General features: G+C 51.2%; 7 protein-coding genes and 1 non-coding gene across 8 annotated transcripts; 5 read left to right on the top strand and 3 right to left on the bottom strand.

Annotated features, from left to right (window-relative positions):
* Window positions 1–1,037: 1,037 nt before the first annotated feature.
* BCR37DRAFT_379933 (Ribokinase-like protein) lies at window positions 1,038–2,493 on the top strand. The gene has a single exon (XM_040869380.1). It carries the CDS (start codon window positions 1,187–1,189, stop codon window positions 2,357–2,359), a length of 1,173 nt encoding a protein of 390 aa, XP_040725149.1. The 5' UTR covers window positions 1,038–1,186; the 3' UTR covers window positions 2,360–2,493.
* Window positions 2,494–2,519: 26 nt separating this feature from the next.
* On the top strand, window positions 2,520–4,508 carry BCR37DRAFT_29061 (RNA pol II accessory factor, Cdc73 family-domain-containing protein). Its single transcript, XM_040866859.1, has one exon. The coding sequence runs from the start codon at window positions 3,000–3,002 to the stop codon at window positions 4,110–4,112; it is 1,113 nt and encodes a 370-aa protein (XP_040725148.1). The 5' UTR covers window positions 2,520–2,999; the 3' UTR covers window positions 4,113–4,508.
* Window positions 2,813–2,895, top strand: BCR37DRAFT_t26. Its single transcript has one exon. It is a non-coding gene; the product is annotated as a tRNA-Arg (tRNA).
* A 159-nt stretch (window positions 4,509–4,667) lies between the features above and the next one.
* Window positions 4,668–6,830, bottom strand: BCR37DRAFT_358181 (uncharacterized protein; the record flags this gene model as incomplete). The annotated part of the gene is made up of 2 exons (XM_040868209.1): window positions 6,146–6,830; window positions 4,668–6,070 (listed from the first exon to the last, which is right to left on the bottom strand). Coding segments are annotated over exons 1-2 (2,061 nt in total), but the record flags the coding sequence as incomplete, so codon positions are not given.
* Window positions 6,831–7,017: 187 nt separating this feature from the next.
* Window positions 7,018–9,411, top strand: BCR37DRAFT_333898 (muts domain V-domain-containing protein; the record flags this gene model as incomplete). Its single annotated transcript, XM_040867120.1, has 1 exon — window positions 7,018–9,411. A coding segment is annotated over one exon (2,394 nt), but the record flags the coding sequence as incomplete, so codon positions are not given.
* Window positions 9,412–9,424: 13 nt separating this feature from the next.
* BCR37DRAFT_393055 (WD40-repeat-containing domain protein) lies at window positions 9,425–10,675 on the bottom strand (the record flags this gene model as incomplete). Its single annotated transcript, XM_040871244.1, has 1 exon — window positions 9,425–10,675. One exon carries the CDS (start codon window positions 10,673–10,675, stop codon window positions 9,425–9,427), a length of 1,251 nt encoding a protein of 416 aa, XP_040725145.1.
* A 126-nt stretch (window positions 10,676–10,801) lies between these two features.
* Window positions 10,802–11,603, top strand: BCR37DRAFT_393054 (Fcf1-domain-containing protein; the record flags this gene model as incomplete). The annotated part of the gene is made up of 2 exons (XM_040871243.1): window positions 10,802–11,547; window positions 11,591–11,603. 2 exons carry the CDS (start codon window positions 10,802–10,804, stop codon window positions 11,601–11,603), a joined length of 759 nt encoding a protein of 252 aa, XP_040725144.1.
* On the bottom strand, window positions 11,302–13,611 carry BCR37DRAFT_379927 (thioredoxin-like protein). Its single transcript, XM_040869379.1, has one exon. It carries the CDS (start codon window positions 13,576–13,578, stop codon window positions 11,704–11,706), a length of 1,875 nt encoding a protein of 624 aa, XP_040725143.1. The 5' UTR covers window positions 13,579–13,611; the 3' UTR covers window positions 11,302–11,703.
* Between the last annotated feature and the right edge of the window lie 15 nt (window positions 13,612–13,626).

The raw sequence follows: 13,626 nt of genomic DNA, 5'->3' as shown, positions 1-13,626 counted from the left end.
TATCCTCTTGCCTCCTTGCGTGCTGACGAACAGTGAGCCGTCTCTCTTGTCGCGCGACAAGGGCTGCTTCACGTTCCTGTTCTTCAGAAGCGCTTGTGTTGAATGGATTGTAGCCTTCATCAACAGCTGTATCTTCCACTGTGTAGTATTGACGATCTAATCGGTCTGCCTCTTCATCTTGAGGCTGCTCATATTCATCCGTAGGCAAGTATCTGGGTGTCGCAGTCCAAGCAGCAGGCGTCTCGTGCCGATCCATCCGCGGCGTTCTGACATCCCGCCATCGCTCACGCTCACGCTCAGGCTCTCGACGCGCACGCCTATCACGCAGTCGTTCCTTGGCAGCATCAGACAGACCTGTCCCTACAGAGGGAGTTTCTGCGCGAGTAGGTCGCGTGATTTTACCAGGCACTTTGAAGGTGGGAAACTCGACCTGCTCTGCGTCTCCTGCATCAAGCTTGCGTTTCTTATCGAGCCCAAGCATTGAAGCGCGTGGAGTCGTGATGAGCTTCTTTTCTGGCTTTTTGATGAGCCCTCCACGCATTGGAAGCTCATCTTGAGTGCGCTCAGCTAGTGTTTCTGCGGTTGCATAGACTTGCTTGCATTGATCTTCAGTAAAGCGGCCAAATACTTGCAGGGCACTTGAGAAATGAGCGATGCCTGGTTGTGACTTGTAAAGCTTGATCACATTATCAGCAAGCGTTGTACTTGGTGCAGCATCCAAGTATTTGCCTAGCAGCTGCGCAAGGTCTTGCGACATGCGTGTTGCTCAACTCACAGTGTTTGCAATTGCAGTGAGACGAGGACGCCGTGGTGAGGAAGCGCTTTCAGATGGGTAGAATTTCTAGACATGTCCAGTGTCCACCGGCGAAGTTTGGCATTGGAGCAACACAGAGCAATGACCTTAAACTGCAGATGCCTGGGTCCATACTTGTCTGTCTGTGTTTTTCCATCACCACTGACATGATGCCCATCTAATCTACCTGTCAGTGCTGCGGGAGATCTACGATCCCCGATCTGGCAGAAATTCGGAGTTGCGCCTGCAGGTGTGGTGGCAATTTGATGGCTCCTCATTCTTCTTCATCACCGACAGGTAGACTACGACTGAGTGACGGCAGTACTAACATTCACTAAGCGCGCCGACGGATGCCCTTGCCTTTCTGCTAAACAGGAAGGCGCCCCTCTACCGATGGAGCAGCGCGTGGAGGACAACAAGAGTCGCACAAACGGCCACACGCCAAAATCTCCCGAGGGCTCAAAGTCGCCCAAGTCTCCAGCAAACCGACACGTCAAGCATGACGATTCCGCAACGGAAACACAGCCAAACGCGAGGCAGAAGTCATCGAGCAGCAGGAAACATCGTGTCTTTGTTGTCGGCTCAGTATTTATTGACACAATCTTGACATTGCCTGGGTTACCAGAGCTCGACCAGAAGTTGCGCGCGACTGAGAGCCGCGTTCGTGTTGGTGGCAATGCATTCAATACAGCTGCAGTCTTGGCACAAGACCCATCGACTGAAGTCTACCTCGTGGCGTCAGTCCCAGATGCACAACACTACGATGGTAAGCGCATTCGAAACGCATGCAAGCATCATGGCATTCGACCACTTTTCTTGCCGTCCCCGCACACGACTGCTTGTACGGCTTATATTCTAGAGACTGCTGGACATCGCACCATCATCTCACATGATCCAGGGTCGGCTTTTTCCTTCACAGCCTTCCAAGAAACAGTTATCAACAGGGCCCGGCTCGGCGCCTTGGACCATGTTCACTTCGAAACGCGCGTGCTGAGGTGTCTCTCTGACTGTATTGGTGCTGCGTGCCAGGCTGGCGCCATGGTTTCTGTTGAATACGAAAAGTGTGATACAGCCCATCGTAAATTACGATATGAAGTATCCAAATACGACTATACCGCCATCTTTTCAAGTGCTTGGGAAGACGAGAACCTTGACGAGGTACAGAAAGACGAAGAGACTGGAGCGCCTGTTGGCCTGGGCATCTCCCATACAATGCTTGGCGAACGCGGTGTACTTCTACGTCGTTACTCGTCGAAAGCGAGTCGGACATACAGGACTTATGGCTTACGACCATTACAACCTATCGTGCATCCCGTGGAAAACACAGGGGCCGGCGATACCTATATTGCAGGCGTCATCCTCGGTAATCTTCGCATTCGCAGCAAGGGACTCGTGCCAGTCAACAATGTTGATATCGTCCTTCGACTTAGCGCACAGTACGCTTCTATACTCGCCATGCGGAAGATACAGCAGGTGGGCTTTGAGGGAGTCGTTTCGGGCAGGGCACATTCGAGCGTAAATCAGTCGGTGACGGAGTTTCAGTGGAATGATCAGCGTAAGCGTTAGATTGAGCATTTGCATATGTAGATAGAAGCATCAGGTATAGGATCAGGTATAGGATCAGGTATAGGATCAGGTATAGGATCAGGTATAGGATCAGGTATAGGATCAGGTATAGGATTCAGTACAATTAAGCCTTCTATGGAGAAAAATCAGCAAAAAAACTTTTTTTTTTTTTATATATATATTTGCATTCAAAGCTATCAAGTAGCTATGAGTCTAGAATGTAAATGGTAGGATGAAATGAATGACTTCACGAACGTCTGTGAAAAGGAAGAACAGACGAACAGTGCGGGATTCTCCTACAGGCCTTGAAGCAGCAAGCTACTCCTTTCCTGCGGCATACCCGCTAAAACACCCTTTGAGTCTCTCCACAAGTTCCTGGCAAGTGGAGTGAAAAAAGCAGTCACAAACATGTTTTGCCTTTATATTTAATCTAAAACATGCCTGCATTCCAAAGCCCTCGTAGCTTAGCAGTTAAAGTGCCGTTTTCCGACAAGGATTGCAGGCGGAGATCGTGGTTTCAAATACCACCGGGGGTTCATCTTTTTTGTCATTCTTGACGACCAGCAAGTACCGCTCTCAACATCAACGTCGACAGAAAGGCAAGCTGCAGCGACAAGTTGGGCCTGCCACTTCTTTGACCATGTCAGATCCGCTCACGCTGCTGTCTCAGGCAGTGGCAGCATCTCAACCGCTTCAGCTCTTGTCAGAAGCAGAGGCGCCCGTAGATGACATTCGCGATGCAACAACACTCCAGATTGCAGAAGAGCGCATCGCATTAGATCAAAAGACGCGATTTGAGCGAAGTGGAGAAGCACTAGACTTGCGTACCATCTATTTCGCTTGGCTACACAAGGATGCAGGCTCGGCAGATTACATTGAAGCGTGCTCTTCTCGCAATATTCCCAACTTGTCGTTTCTGGAAAAGCAGGATCTCATTGCGCTCTTGACCGATGCAGCGCATCAATCTAGCTTTGTCGCCGGTAACAAACGGCCAGCAGAGGACGATGCGATTGCAGCAGAAGCCAAGAAACAAGCAACAGATAAGATTGTCCTTTCAGAGGAAGTTGCAGCCATGGCGAAATTAGAGCATCACAGCAAACCCTTCTCTGCTGTACTGCATGGTCGCAAATTGGTGGACTTTTCTAGTGTCCAGCGCGAAGCACGCGACTTCTTCCTGGTCAAGTCAAAAGCTGAACCGGCTGCAGCGATTGCCAAGCCAGCCAAGTCAAGACTGCGTGATCCAATCATCTTGCTATCGCCTTCGGCATCCTCTCTCATTACCATGCACAATGTCAAGAAATTCCTAGAAGACGGCGTGTTTGTTCCACCGGAGCAAGCAGCGAGGGAAACAGGGGGTCCAGCGCCAGAGCTATTATCGCTTGCATACAAATCCAAGCTACGACCGGGATACACATTACGATTCGTGGTGGTCGAGTCGACAGACAAGTTCAAGCCAGAGTACTGGGATCGTCTGCTCGTTGTCTTTACAACTGGACAGGCATGGCAATTCAAACCATATGCGCAGAGTTTCTCAGATCCACGCTCCTTGTTTCAAAAATGCAAGGGAGTCCTTGTCAAATACAGTGATGATGCGGCGATACCTGCTGAGCGCGACTGGAACATTCAAAGCATCAAGGTGGACCGCGCGCGTCGATACAATGATCGCGTGACTGTTTCTGCCTTTTGGCATTCAATTGAGAAATGGATGGAAGAGAAGGGTAAACGTGATTTCTATCGACATGAGCGTAGATGAGCTCATGACTGGAAACTGTGATGGACTCAGATTCAAGACTAAAAGCATCGCAATATTGATTGCTCATACGGCACTTCCTATTTTTATTTTGCTTGATATCATCATAGTAAAGCACAGTAGCCAGGATTCTTGTAACAACCAGACAGCCATGAGCAGTTTCTGTGGCATACAGCCAAGTATTGACAGCTTGCGAGGTCGCTACGCAATCCTGCGACTTGTTGACAGGGTGTGTCGACGAGAAGCTCGCTCAGAAAAAATCTCTGACAGCGCGAACTGTTTAGCAGTCACGCTTCACCCAAAAGACATTGTGATCTCTTCCTCTGGGGCTTGCGATGTCTTTGTCTGCACAAGAGGAGGTCGTGCAACAGTCGCTGCATCTGCAGACAAGCTCCTGTCCAGAGCTTGCCGCACATCGCCCAGCTCATATGGCTTGTGTGCTTCATTTCGAATCTTGTCAATATCAAACTGCTCAGGTGCATCTACAGCCGTCTCCTTCGTCGTTGGCAAAGCTTCTGGCGTGACAAGATTCTTGGACCGCCAAGAGAATAACCCTCGCTTCCGATTCGGCTTTGGATTCATGGTCCGCGCAGCTTCAATGTCGTCCAGTAGCTCACGGGCACGTTCTCGCGTCTTATCCGGGTCCGGGTCTTCAATCTCTTGGAACTCGTCGCTTGTAATTTCAAAGCCAACGAGATTCATGAGCCGCGGTATCGCTTCACGATAACTCATGTGTCCGGTGACATGTTCCGTCACGTCGAGATTCTCTATCGCCTCGATTCCTTCAACGGGTCTTAGCCCAGCAACGCGACCAATACCTCCAGACGTGGCACGGAAGAGGTAGCCCAGGATCCAATCATTCTGTACATAACCATTGATGAATCGGCCTGCGACCACTGTGCGAGCTCTCCGCCAATCGGTGGTAGAAACAACGACTGGAGCGCCGAAGAGGTAGACATTTTCGACAATGCCATAAGCTTTCACTCTTGCGAGTTCTAGGAGAGCGTAATGTATGACGCGTGCACCAAGAGAGTAGCCAACAAGACTGATGGGCCGTCGTCCAAGCACTCGAGAAGTTAAAGAATCAGCTAAGATCAGTCCAGCAGCTTTCGCTCGATCAAGCGAGTTGGACCAAGGGTTGTCAATCAGGTAAGAGAGCTTTGTCAAGACAAGCGGCCATTGCAGGGCACTCATCAGAGCCGTCAGTACAGTCTGACCTAGTACTTGCTGTAATGACTGTGTCAGCACCTCGGTCGCCAAAATATTGCCAGTAGCTTGAAAAGTCCTGAGCAGTTCCGGCTCCCAGAGAATACTGCAGATGTCGCCCATCACGGGATCGATCGTACTGAAGGGCAGCCGCACATCGTCCTCTGATCCTGCCAACCATCCAGGTATCGTGAGCAAAAGATTGACGCGCTTGTTATCGAACAACGGCTTGAATTCAAAGGTCCTGACACTGCTAGTACGCTTACCAGCTGATTTTGTGGCAATGGCGGATCCAGTAACAACGCCACCTGTTGTGATGAGAGCAGCACCCGCACCACCGGCCAAGAAACTTGTCGCTCCAGAGACGCCGATAGTTGTAAAAGCTGCACCCAACCCGGCGCCAATAACAGGAGCAAGGAGGCCAGCCGACAGGCCAATAACGAGACCACCGCCAAGTGTCGCAAGGCCCATCATAGCGTATCGCCTCTTTCTGCTGGTCTTCTCCCGTGCATCGACAAGGCTTCCTTCTTCTTGTATTGTGGGTTGTTCTGCGTTCTCCTGGACCTCGAGCGCATCAGTAACCTTCTTTTCAAACTTGACAAGCTCGAGATAGCTCACACCGAGGACTTCGGCAACGGCAATGAAGAAGACGCGCGAGCGCGCATCGTAAACGCTATCATTCAGGAGAAGCAGGAACAAGTCAAATAAGACTGTCCACCGAATATCGAGATCGAGCGTTTCGGCACCAGCAGCATCTGTAGTGTCTGTCGTGCAGTCTGGTGCCTGAGTCGACGTCTTTTCGTCGAGCTGCGTCTTCTCAATGGGCCCACGCATAGGATTTGAGACGCGAGTGGCGGTCGTCAGCGCTGGCGCCAAGTCCTCTGGACGAATGTGATGCTCACTGAGCTGTTCCATCATGAGCTGCTCCTCTGGACTAATGTCGAGATGCGCATATAGCCTGACCATGATCTTTTGTGACCACAGGATGAGGCCTTCCAAACCAAAGCGCCCCTCACCTTTACCGGCCGAATTGAATATCGTCATTTCCTTGAGCATCGACACCAGCACAAGTTTGCATATTCCAATATATGCGATGCGCTGGCCTTCTGTAAGTAGATTCTTTGTATAGCTAAGCTGCGAGTCCACTGTTGCCTCATCGTCATGGTCGGCATTCGCATTGAAGAGATGGTTGGTTTGTTCGTCCACAGAGTCTACGCTCTTTGCATCGTCGTCGCCTTGTACTCTGGAATAGCCTTTTGTCTTTGAAACAAGCTCCTCGGCGTCGTGCGCGTGCGCAATCACCTTGCCAGACTCGTCGTCGTAAATGTCATGCTGCGCGTAGGCCGGCATAGGCTGCCATTCTTCCTCGACCGTCTCTGATACAACTTCCTCGGTGGCCGCTTGGTGCGACCATTCGCTGAAGGCATGCGCCTGGTCATGAGGCGACCGCTGAGAGTGCCGCTGTTCAATGGCGGGAAGCTCCTCCATCCATGACTTTGCAGAGTGTGTGGTGTCGTACAGGATCACGCTACTCCAGGCGCGAAACCCGGAGACGACATGCATGCTCAAGCTACCGAGACTGGTCAGAGGCTATGCCAAGCGGGTCAGCAAGGTCAATCTAGCTCAGGGACTACAGGCCCTTGAACCTTTGCCTTCTCTTGTGCCAGAAGCACCAAAGCCACCGACTTACTCGACAGTGCTCCAACAAGCTCTTGACAATATCCATGCTTATCCTCATTGTGTCTTGCTGACACGCGTTGGGGGCTTCTACGAGCTATACTTTGATCATGCAGAGAGCTATCATCAAGAGCTGGGCCTGAAACGGTCTTTCAAGGACACGAAGCTGGGTCCAGTTGCCATGGCAGGCTTTCCCTTCTTTCAGCTTGATCGGTTTGTCAAGTTGCTCGTGCAAGACATGGGCAAATTTGTGGCCATCAGCGAGGAAGTGGAGAAAGATCCACTCGATGTCACTTCCAAGAACGCCTTTGACAGGAAAGTTTTGCGTGTCATCACGCCAGGTACTTTGCTAGACGAGAAGTTTTTGGAGCAAGAGACCAACAATTATCTGCTCTCTGTGCATATTCAGGAGCAAGATAATCTGGCTGGCCTTGCTTGGATGGATCTAAGCACCGGAGATTTCTTGACGCAAGAGGTGAGTTTGTCAGGCCTTGCTTCTTCCATTCAGCGTCTGCAACCCAAGGAGATCATTGGTACAGGTCTTGCTGGCTTTGCCTTCACCCCTGTTGAAAAGGCTGAGCAAATATCAGATCAGTGGAAGAAGCTGGTCAAGGACGATTTTTCCTTGCCAGAAGCGCTTGCTGGCTCGACATTGCTGGCATACATTGCAGAAAATCTCAAGACGAGTGTCGTGACGCCACCGGTACGTGTTTCCATGGCAGGAACAATGCGTCTCGACTACAATGCCATCCACTCACTGGAGCTGCGCAGATCTATGATGGAGCAAGGATCAGGCTACAGAGGCTCTTTGTTGCACGCACTCAGAGGAACATTGACAAAATCTGGTAGTCGTCTACTGGCTACTTGGATCGTGAATCCAATCACCAGTGTCGACACGCTCAACCAGCGGCTTGATCTTGTGACTTTGCTGTTAGAAGATGAAGAGCTTCGCTCGCAGGTCCAACGCTTCTTGAAGAATTCCGGCGACGCAGTCCGAGTGCTACAACGCTTTGGTTTCGGTCGTGGAGAAGTGGAAGACTTGCTGACCATTAGCGCCAGCACGACGGCCACTGAATCTCTCTTGGCCCTGCTCAGTCGCCATGCGCGTGCTGAGCCCTTGCGTTCTCGCATGACAGTCTTGGACAAACTGCGCAAAAAGATCACAGCCAGTGTGGATGAAGAAGGTCTCTCCAAACGAAATCGAGAGGACGCAGAAACAGCTGCAAGAGTCATGCAAGAAGTCATGCAGGCAACAACACCCACGCCTGAACGCCGTCGCAAGGCTATCGAGCGAGATGTTTCCTATACGATGCGCAGTACAGCTTCAACAGCACTGAAGCATCTTCATCAAACTCTGGCAGATCTCAGCCTCGAAAAGGAAGCGCTCCAGATGCACCTGAGACAAGAGCTGGGAGACTCGTCACTCACTCTCAAAACACTACCCGGTCTCTCTCATATTGCCCATGTCCGTTCCTCCTCAAAGGCTTTGTTGAATCCGGATGTAGCTCGTGCGGTAGGAAGCACAAGGAGTACACGCTCATACCACATTGCAGCTTGGTCTCTCCTCGGTACGCGTATCGAAGCCACGAGGCTGCAAATCCAACGGGAAGAAACGCAGACTTTCCATGCCTTGCGCAAGCTGGTGCTGCAGAACATGGCTGCGTTGCGAGAGAATGCCCAAGTCTTGGATGAGCTAGATGTCGCTTGCAACTTTGCTCAACTCGCATCTCAGCACAATTGGGTCCGGCCGATACTCGAAGAAACCAGCACGACTGAAATCATCGGCGGACGTCACCCCGTGGTGGAATTTTCACTGCTGGCCAAGGGTCAACAATTCCAACCGAACGACTGCCATTTTGGCGAGGAAAACATGTATCTGATCACTGGTTGTAATATGGGGGGCAAATCTACCTTTTTGCGAACAGCGGCAGTCATCCAAATCCTAGCTCAGATTGGCTCGTATGTACCTGCACGTCATGCTCGGCTTGGCATTGTCGACCAAATCTTTTCAAGACTTGGTAGCGCGGATTCGCTGTATCAGGATGAAAGCACCTTTTTGGTAGAGATGAAGGAAACGTCTGCGATTTTGAGTGGTGCTTCAGGCAAGTCACTTGTGCTCATGGACGAAGTGGGAAGAGGCACGACATTTGTGGATGGCATCAGCATTGCATACGCCACACTAGAGAAGCTACAAGAAGTTGGGTGCCGAACACTCTTTGCAACGCATTTTCATGATCTTGCCAAGCTCATGAAGGACTTCCCCCGAGCCGGCATGCTTTACACGGATTTGATTGAGGAAGAAGACGGATCTTTTACCTTTGAGCATCAAATGAAGCGCGGCGTTTGTACAGATTCGCATGGATTGAAAGTGGCGCGCATAGCAGGCATTGAACAGAGCGTTTTAGACACAGCGCAGCGTGTTCGTCGTACACTCATTTGACACGTTTATCATCCCCAGTGAGGTCTTCATCGGATCTACGCTTGCTGTCCTTGACAGCCTCGTCCTCTGTTCTCCGCTTCTCGTCAAACGTTCTTTTCCTCATGTCGGATCGCACAGGTATGTTGAAGTCAATCGATTCGACCTGCATGTCTGCAGCTTGGTTGAGAGATTCGACACTGTGGATTGTGCCATCAATCTGCCATGCTTCGAGTGGAGGACCCTCGACACGTGAGCAGTACAGGGTACTTCTGCTAACAGCGAAGTCAAGGTAGACGTCGCTGCCGACGCGTCGCCAACCGGAGCTGCCGAGGACGTCAGTCGCCAGGGCAAGCACAAAGATACCCGCAATACCTTCAAGCTGCATGAACAGGGAATCTTCGCCATGTTCGAGTTTGGCGACTGTAGGGACCTCGCATTTCGCCATGGCCATAGGCTCTTCTAGTGAAATTTGACCAAGAAGCTTTCCTTGCCGCCAGTCCCAGACTGCCAGGAAGTCATCGCCACCGCCAGAGATGAGAACGTCGCCGACAAGAAGCAACGATGTCACGAACGCTTCATGCGCAAGAAGGAAATTGTCGACGATGTAAGCCTTGGAGTACTGCGAGACACGAATGTGCTCGTCCCTGTCGGCCGTGATGATCCGTCCATCTGAAACAAGCATGTCTGTCAGGATGGAGACATGTCCAAGGATGGGCAGGTGTAATTGGCCAGCGCTATCCTTGACGGGCTCTTCCTCATCCTCCTTGTCGTCTGCCTTGTCTCCTTCCTCTTCCTTAGTTTCTTGGTCTTTCTGTTCGCGTCTCGCCTTTTTATCTGCTTTGCGCTGTTCCTTGGTCTTTGGCAAATTTGTGACCCTCGGCTCGAACGATGAGCTCTGGCCATGTATAGGGAACGAGTAGACATCGCCAAACTTGTCTGCGACCAAGACATCCCGGTCATCGGCGAAAATCACACAACTCGGTCGTTTCGTTGTTTCCCTTTCAGATTCAAGCTTCCCGCTCTTCAGGTCAAATACGCGTAGCATCTTGTCTTCTCCTACAGAGGCAAGCACACCATTCTGCACAGCGAGCGCAATGATGGCGCGACTTGAGAATGACTTGAGCTTGTCTGTGTCTGTCAAGAGCCCTCCGCGCCAGATCTCCCTTGAGCTGCCGTCTGCGGGAGAGTAAGACTTGATGATGCTGCCTGATGCATAGTAGAGGGTGTCTGCGTCTGCACAGAGCCTCTGGACCGGCTGCCGCATCTGTCGCTTGAGCTTGTCGTCTCTTGCAGGAAACTTTTTTTTTTGGTAAATTCGCGACGAGCAGAAGAGCTCAAGACAAAAGGACACCAGGTCGGCTCCTTCTAGACTCTGAAAGCACGCCCGACGATGAGGCAGAAACGGGCCAAGGCCTATAAGAAGCTCATGGCGACCTACGAGCGCACTTTTGCATTTCGACAACCATATCAGGTACTCTACACTGCAGATTTTATCGAAGCTTGCCAGCAGCTGCATCTCGAGGCGCAGGCCGGTGTCGCTCGTATCTTGCAAGCGGATAAGCATGCTCAAGGCGGTATCAAGACCATGATCTCGCAATGCTGCATCAAGGAGCTCTACGACAAAAAGGCGAACGACAGCATTGGTGTGGCCAAGGAGATGGAACGCAGACGCTGTGGGCATGTTGAGAAACCAGAGCTACCGGCTGACTGTGTGTGTGAGTGCGTGGGAGCCAACAACAAGCATCGATACATTGTTTGTACGCAGGATGCCACTCTGCGGCAAAAGTTACGTCTGGTGCCTGGCGTACCACTCGTGTACATCAATCGCAGTGTCTTGATCCTCGAACCACCCAGTCCAGCGACATTGACGAGGAAAGCAGAGAAGGAGACTGGCAGACTGGGACTGAGTGTTGAAGAAGCTCAAATTCTCGGCAAGCGCAAGCGTGTTGCTAATCCAACGGCTGTGGGTTCTTCGGTGACAGCACCAGCAGCAGCAGAAGATACTCCTGACGACAAGGAAGAGTCGACGGGGGCAGAGCAACAAGAAGTGCAGGCACAACAACCTAAGAAACGGGCACGAGGTCCAAAGGGGCCCAACCCGCTGTCTGTCAAGAAGCCAAAATCTATACTGAAAACGTCCTCTATATCAAGTGCTGCTCCAACAGCCAAAGCACCTGAGGCGAAAGCAATAGCGGCAAAGTCTGCAACACCTGCTCCGGAGAAAGCATCGGATGAGGTTCCCCAAGCACAGAGCAAAAGAAAACGTCGGCATAAGAAGGCGACTACATCCACTTAATCTAGCTTACCGGTCAGCAGTTCCTCGCGAGCATGGTCATTGGGCTGCTCTCTCAAACGCCTACGAATAGCGCGGCGCGTCAAGATTGCAACGACAATAGCAAGTGAGCCAAAGACAAGCACACCAGCCTTGATTGGGTGTTCACCGACGCGTTTTGCATTTTGCAACGCAAGGTCGAGGCTGGACTTGGTGCTCTTTGGTTTCAAGTTGCCGTGCATGACTTGAGAAATGGCGGAGAGGATCGCCTCTTTTCCAACTGGGATCGACTTGCCTTTTGCATCAACATCCCAGTAGTGACTAGCATCATCGTCTGCAATTAATACGCGTGAACCATGGACAGCCAAGTCGATGTTGTATGTTGCTTTGAGCCACTTTGACCAAAAGATGCCATTGACCCAAGCGAAGCCAACCTCAGGGCTCCCTTCGACCTTGACACGTATTTGCTTGGCTCTTTCAACAGCTTGCTTGTCGCCACCCTTGAGAGCCTCTCGTAGCTGATCCTCCTTCTTTTCACGCAGCTCAAGCTTCTCTGCTTGTTCCTCTGCGAAATGATCGTCATTGACTTTCTGGGCGGCATCCTTCAAGACTTGCTTTTGCAAATCAAAGGAAGGCACATCAGGGTCAAGAATTGCCAGGACGACACGATGACCACTCATAATTTCATGCGAAGTTTGTGCTGATAACTCAGGAACAAGTGGCAACCAATTCGCTTTCATCCAAGAAATCATCTTGCTTGTATCGCGCATATCGGCTGGCCCTAGTGCGTTATAGTATTGCGGCTTGCGGTCCTTGATGACGGCGAGCTGTGGAAATGTCGTGACTCGGAATTTACTTGCTAGAATCTCGTTGGATGTCTTGACGAGGGGTGCATGACCGATGAGGGAGAGTGATGTGCGATCGAGTGCTTCAAAGTCTTCCGTCGTGGTGGCATAGTCGTAGAAGTAGAGGAAGACCACCTCATTCTTCTTTTGGAGGCCTTCGAAATCAGTCGCATCGACATCCTTGACTTGCGAAGAAGCAGCTTTGTTTGCAAATGCAACAAGATCACCGAGACCACGCAGACCATTGTAGTCGACATGCTGAGTTCCCTGAAAGACAAGAAGGGTTGGGTAACCACGTACCCCAGCATCTTTGCACAACTTGCTCTCCTTGTCACAATCGACTTCGCCGATATTAAGTTTTCCCTTGTTTGTTGCTGCGAGTTCTTGCCAGCTCGGTGCCATGGCCTTGCAGTGAGAACACCATGTCGTATAAAACTTGATGAACCACACGTCCTTTGAATCGGTGACGTGCTGCTTGAAGTTGTCCGTTGTCAGCACCATGGACCGACCTTCTATATTCGGCACTGTCTTTTGGGGCGGTGCGGGTACCATGTCCTTCTGCTTTGGAGCCTCCTTGAGCTTGATCGTTCCTGTTGCGGCCTCCTTGGGCGACGAGACTGTCTCACTCGACGGTGACTTGGCCATCTTCAGCTGTTCCTTGACAAATGTCTCAATCATGCCCAATGGATCATCCGTGACCATGTTTGGCAAATCTGCAATCTTCTTGCCATCGCGGTAGAGGTTCATGGTGGGATAGCCTTGCACCCCTTGTGCTGCACAGACATCATTTTGCGCAATACAATTGACGCTGGCCAGCGCAATACCTTGCTTCTTGCCATTGATATTCTTCTCAGCCTGTTCCCAGAAGGGCGCCAACTTCTTGCAGTGGCCACAAGAAGGGCTGTAGAATTTGATGAACCAGAGGCCTTTGGAGACACTTGGCTCGAATGTGTCGCTCGTCAATTCATCCCCACCTGCAGGATCCTGCTTGATGAGAGCAGCAGAGACGAAGGGGAGGAGCAGTAGCTGTAGCACGCGCCCTCGTCTCATGGTGGTCGCGCGACTTGGGCTTGTGGTGTGTTGTGTATTCGCGTCTTG

The sequence above is a fragment of the Protomyces lactucae-debilis genome (genome assembly GCF_002105105.1).
Source record: "Protomyces lactucae-debilis strain 12-1054 chromosome Unknown BCR37scaffold_10, whole genome shotgun sequence".
Taxonomy (NCBI): Eukaryota; Fungi; Ascomycota; class Taphrinomycetes; order Taphrinales; family Protomycetaceae; genus Protomyces; species Protomyces lactucae-debilis.
The sequence above is the reverse complement of the archived record's forward strand: the minus strand, read 5'-3'. Positions and strand labels throughout refer to the sequence as shown.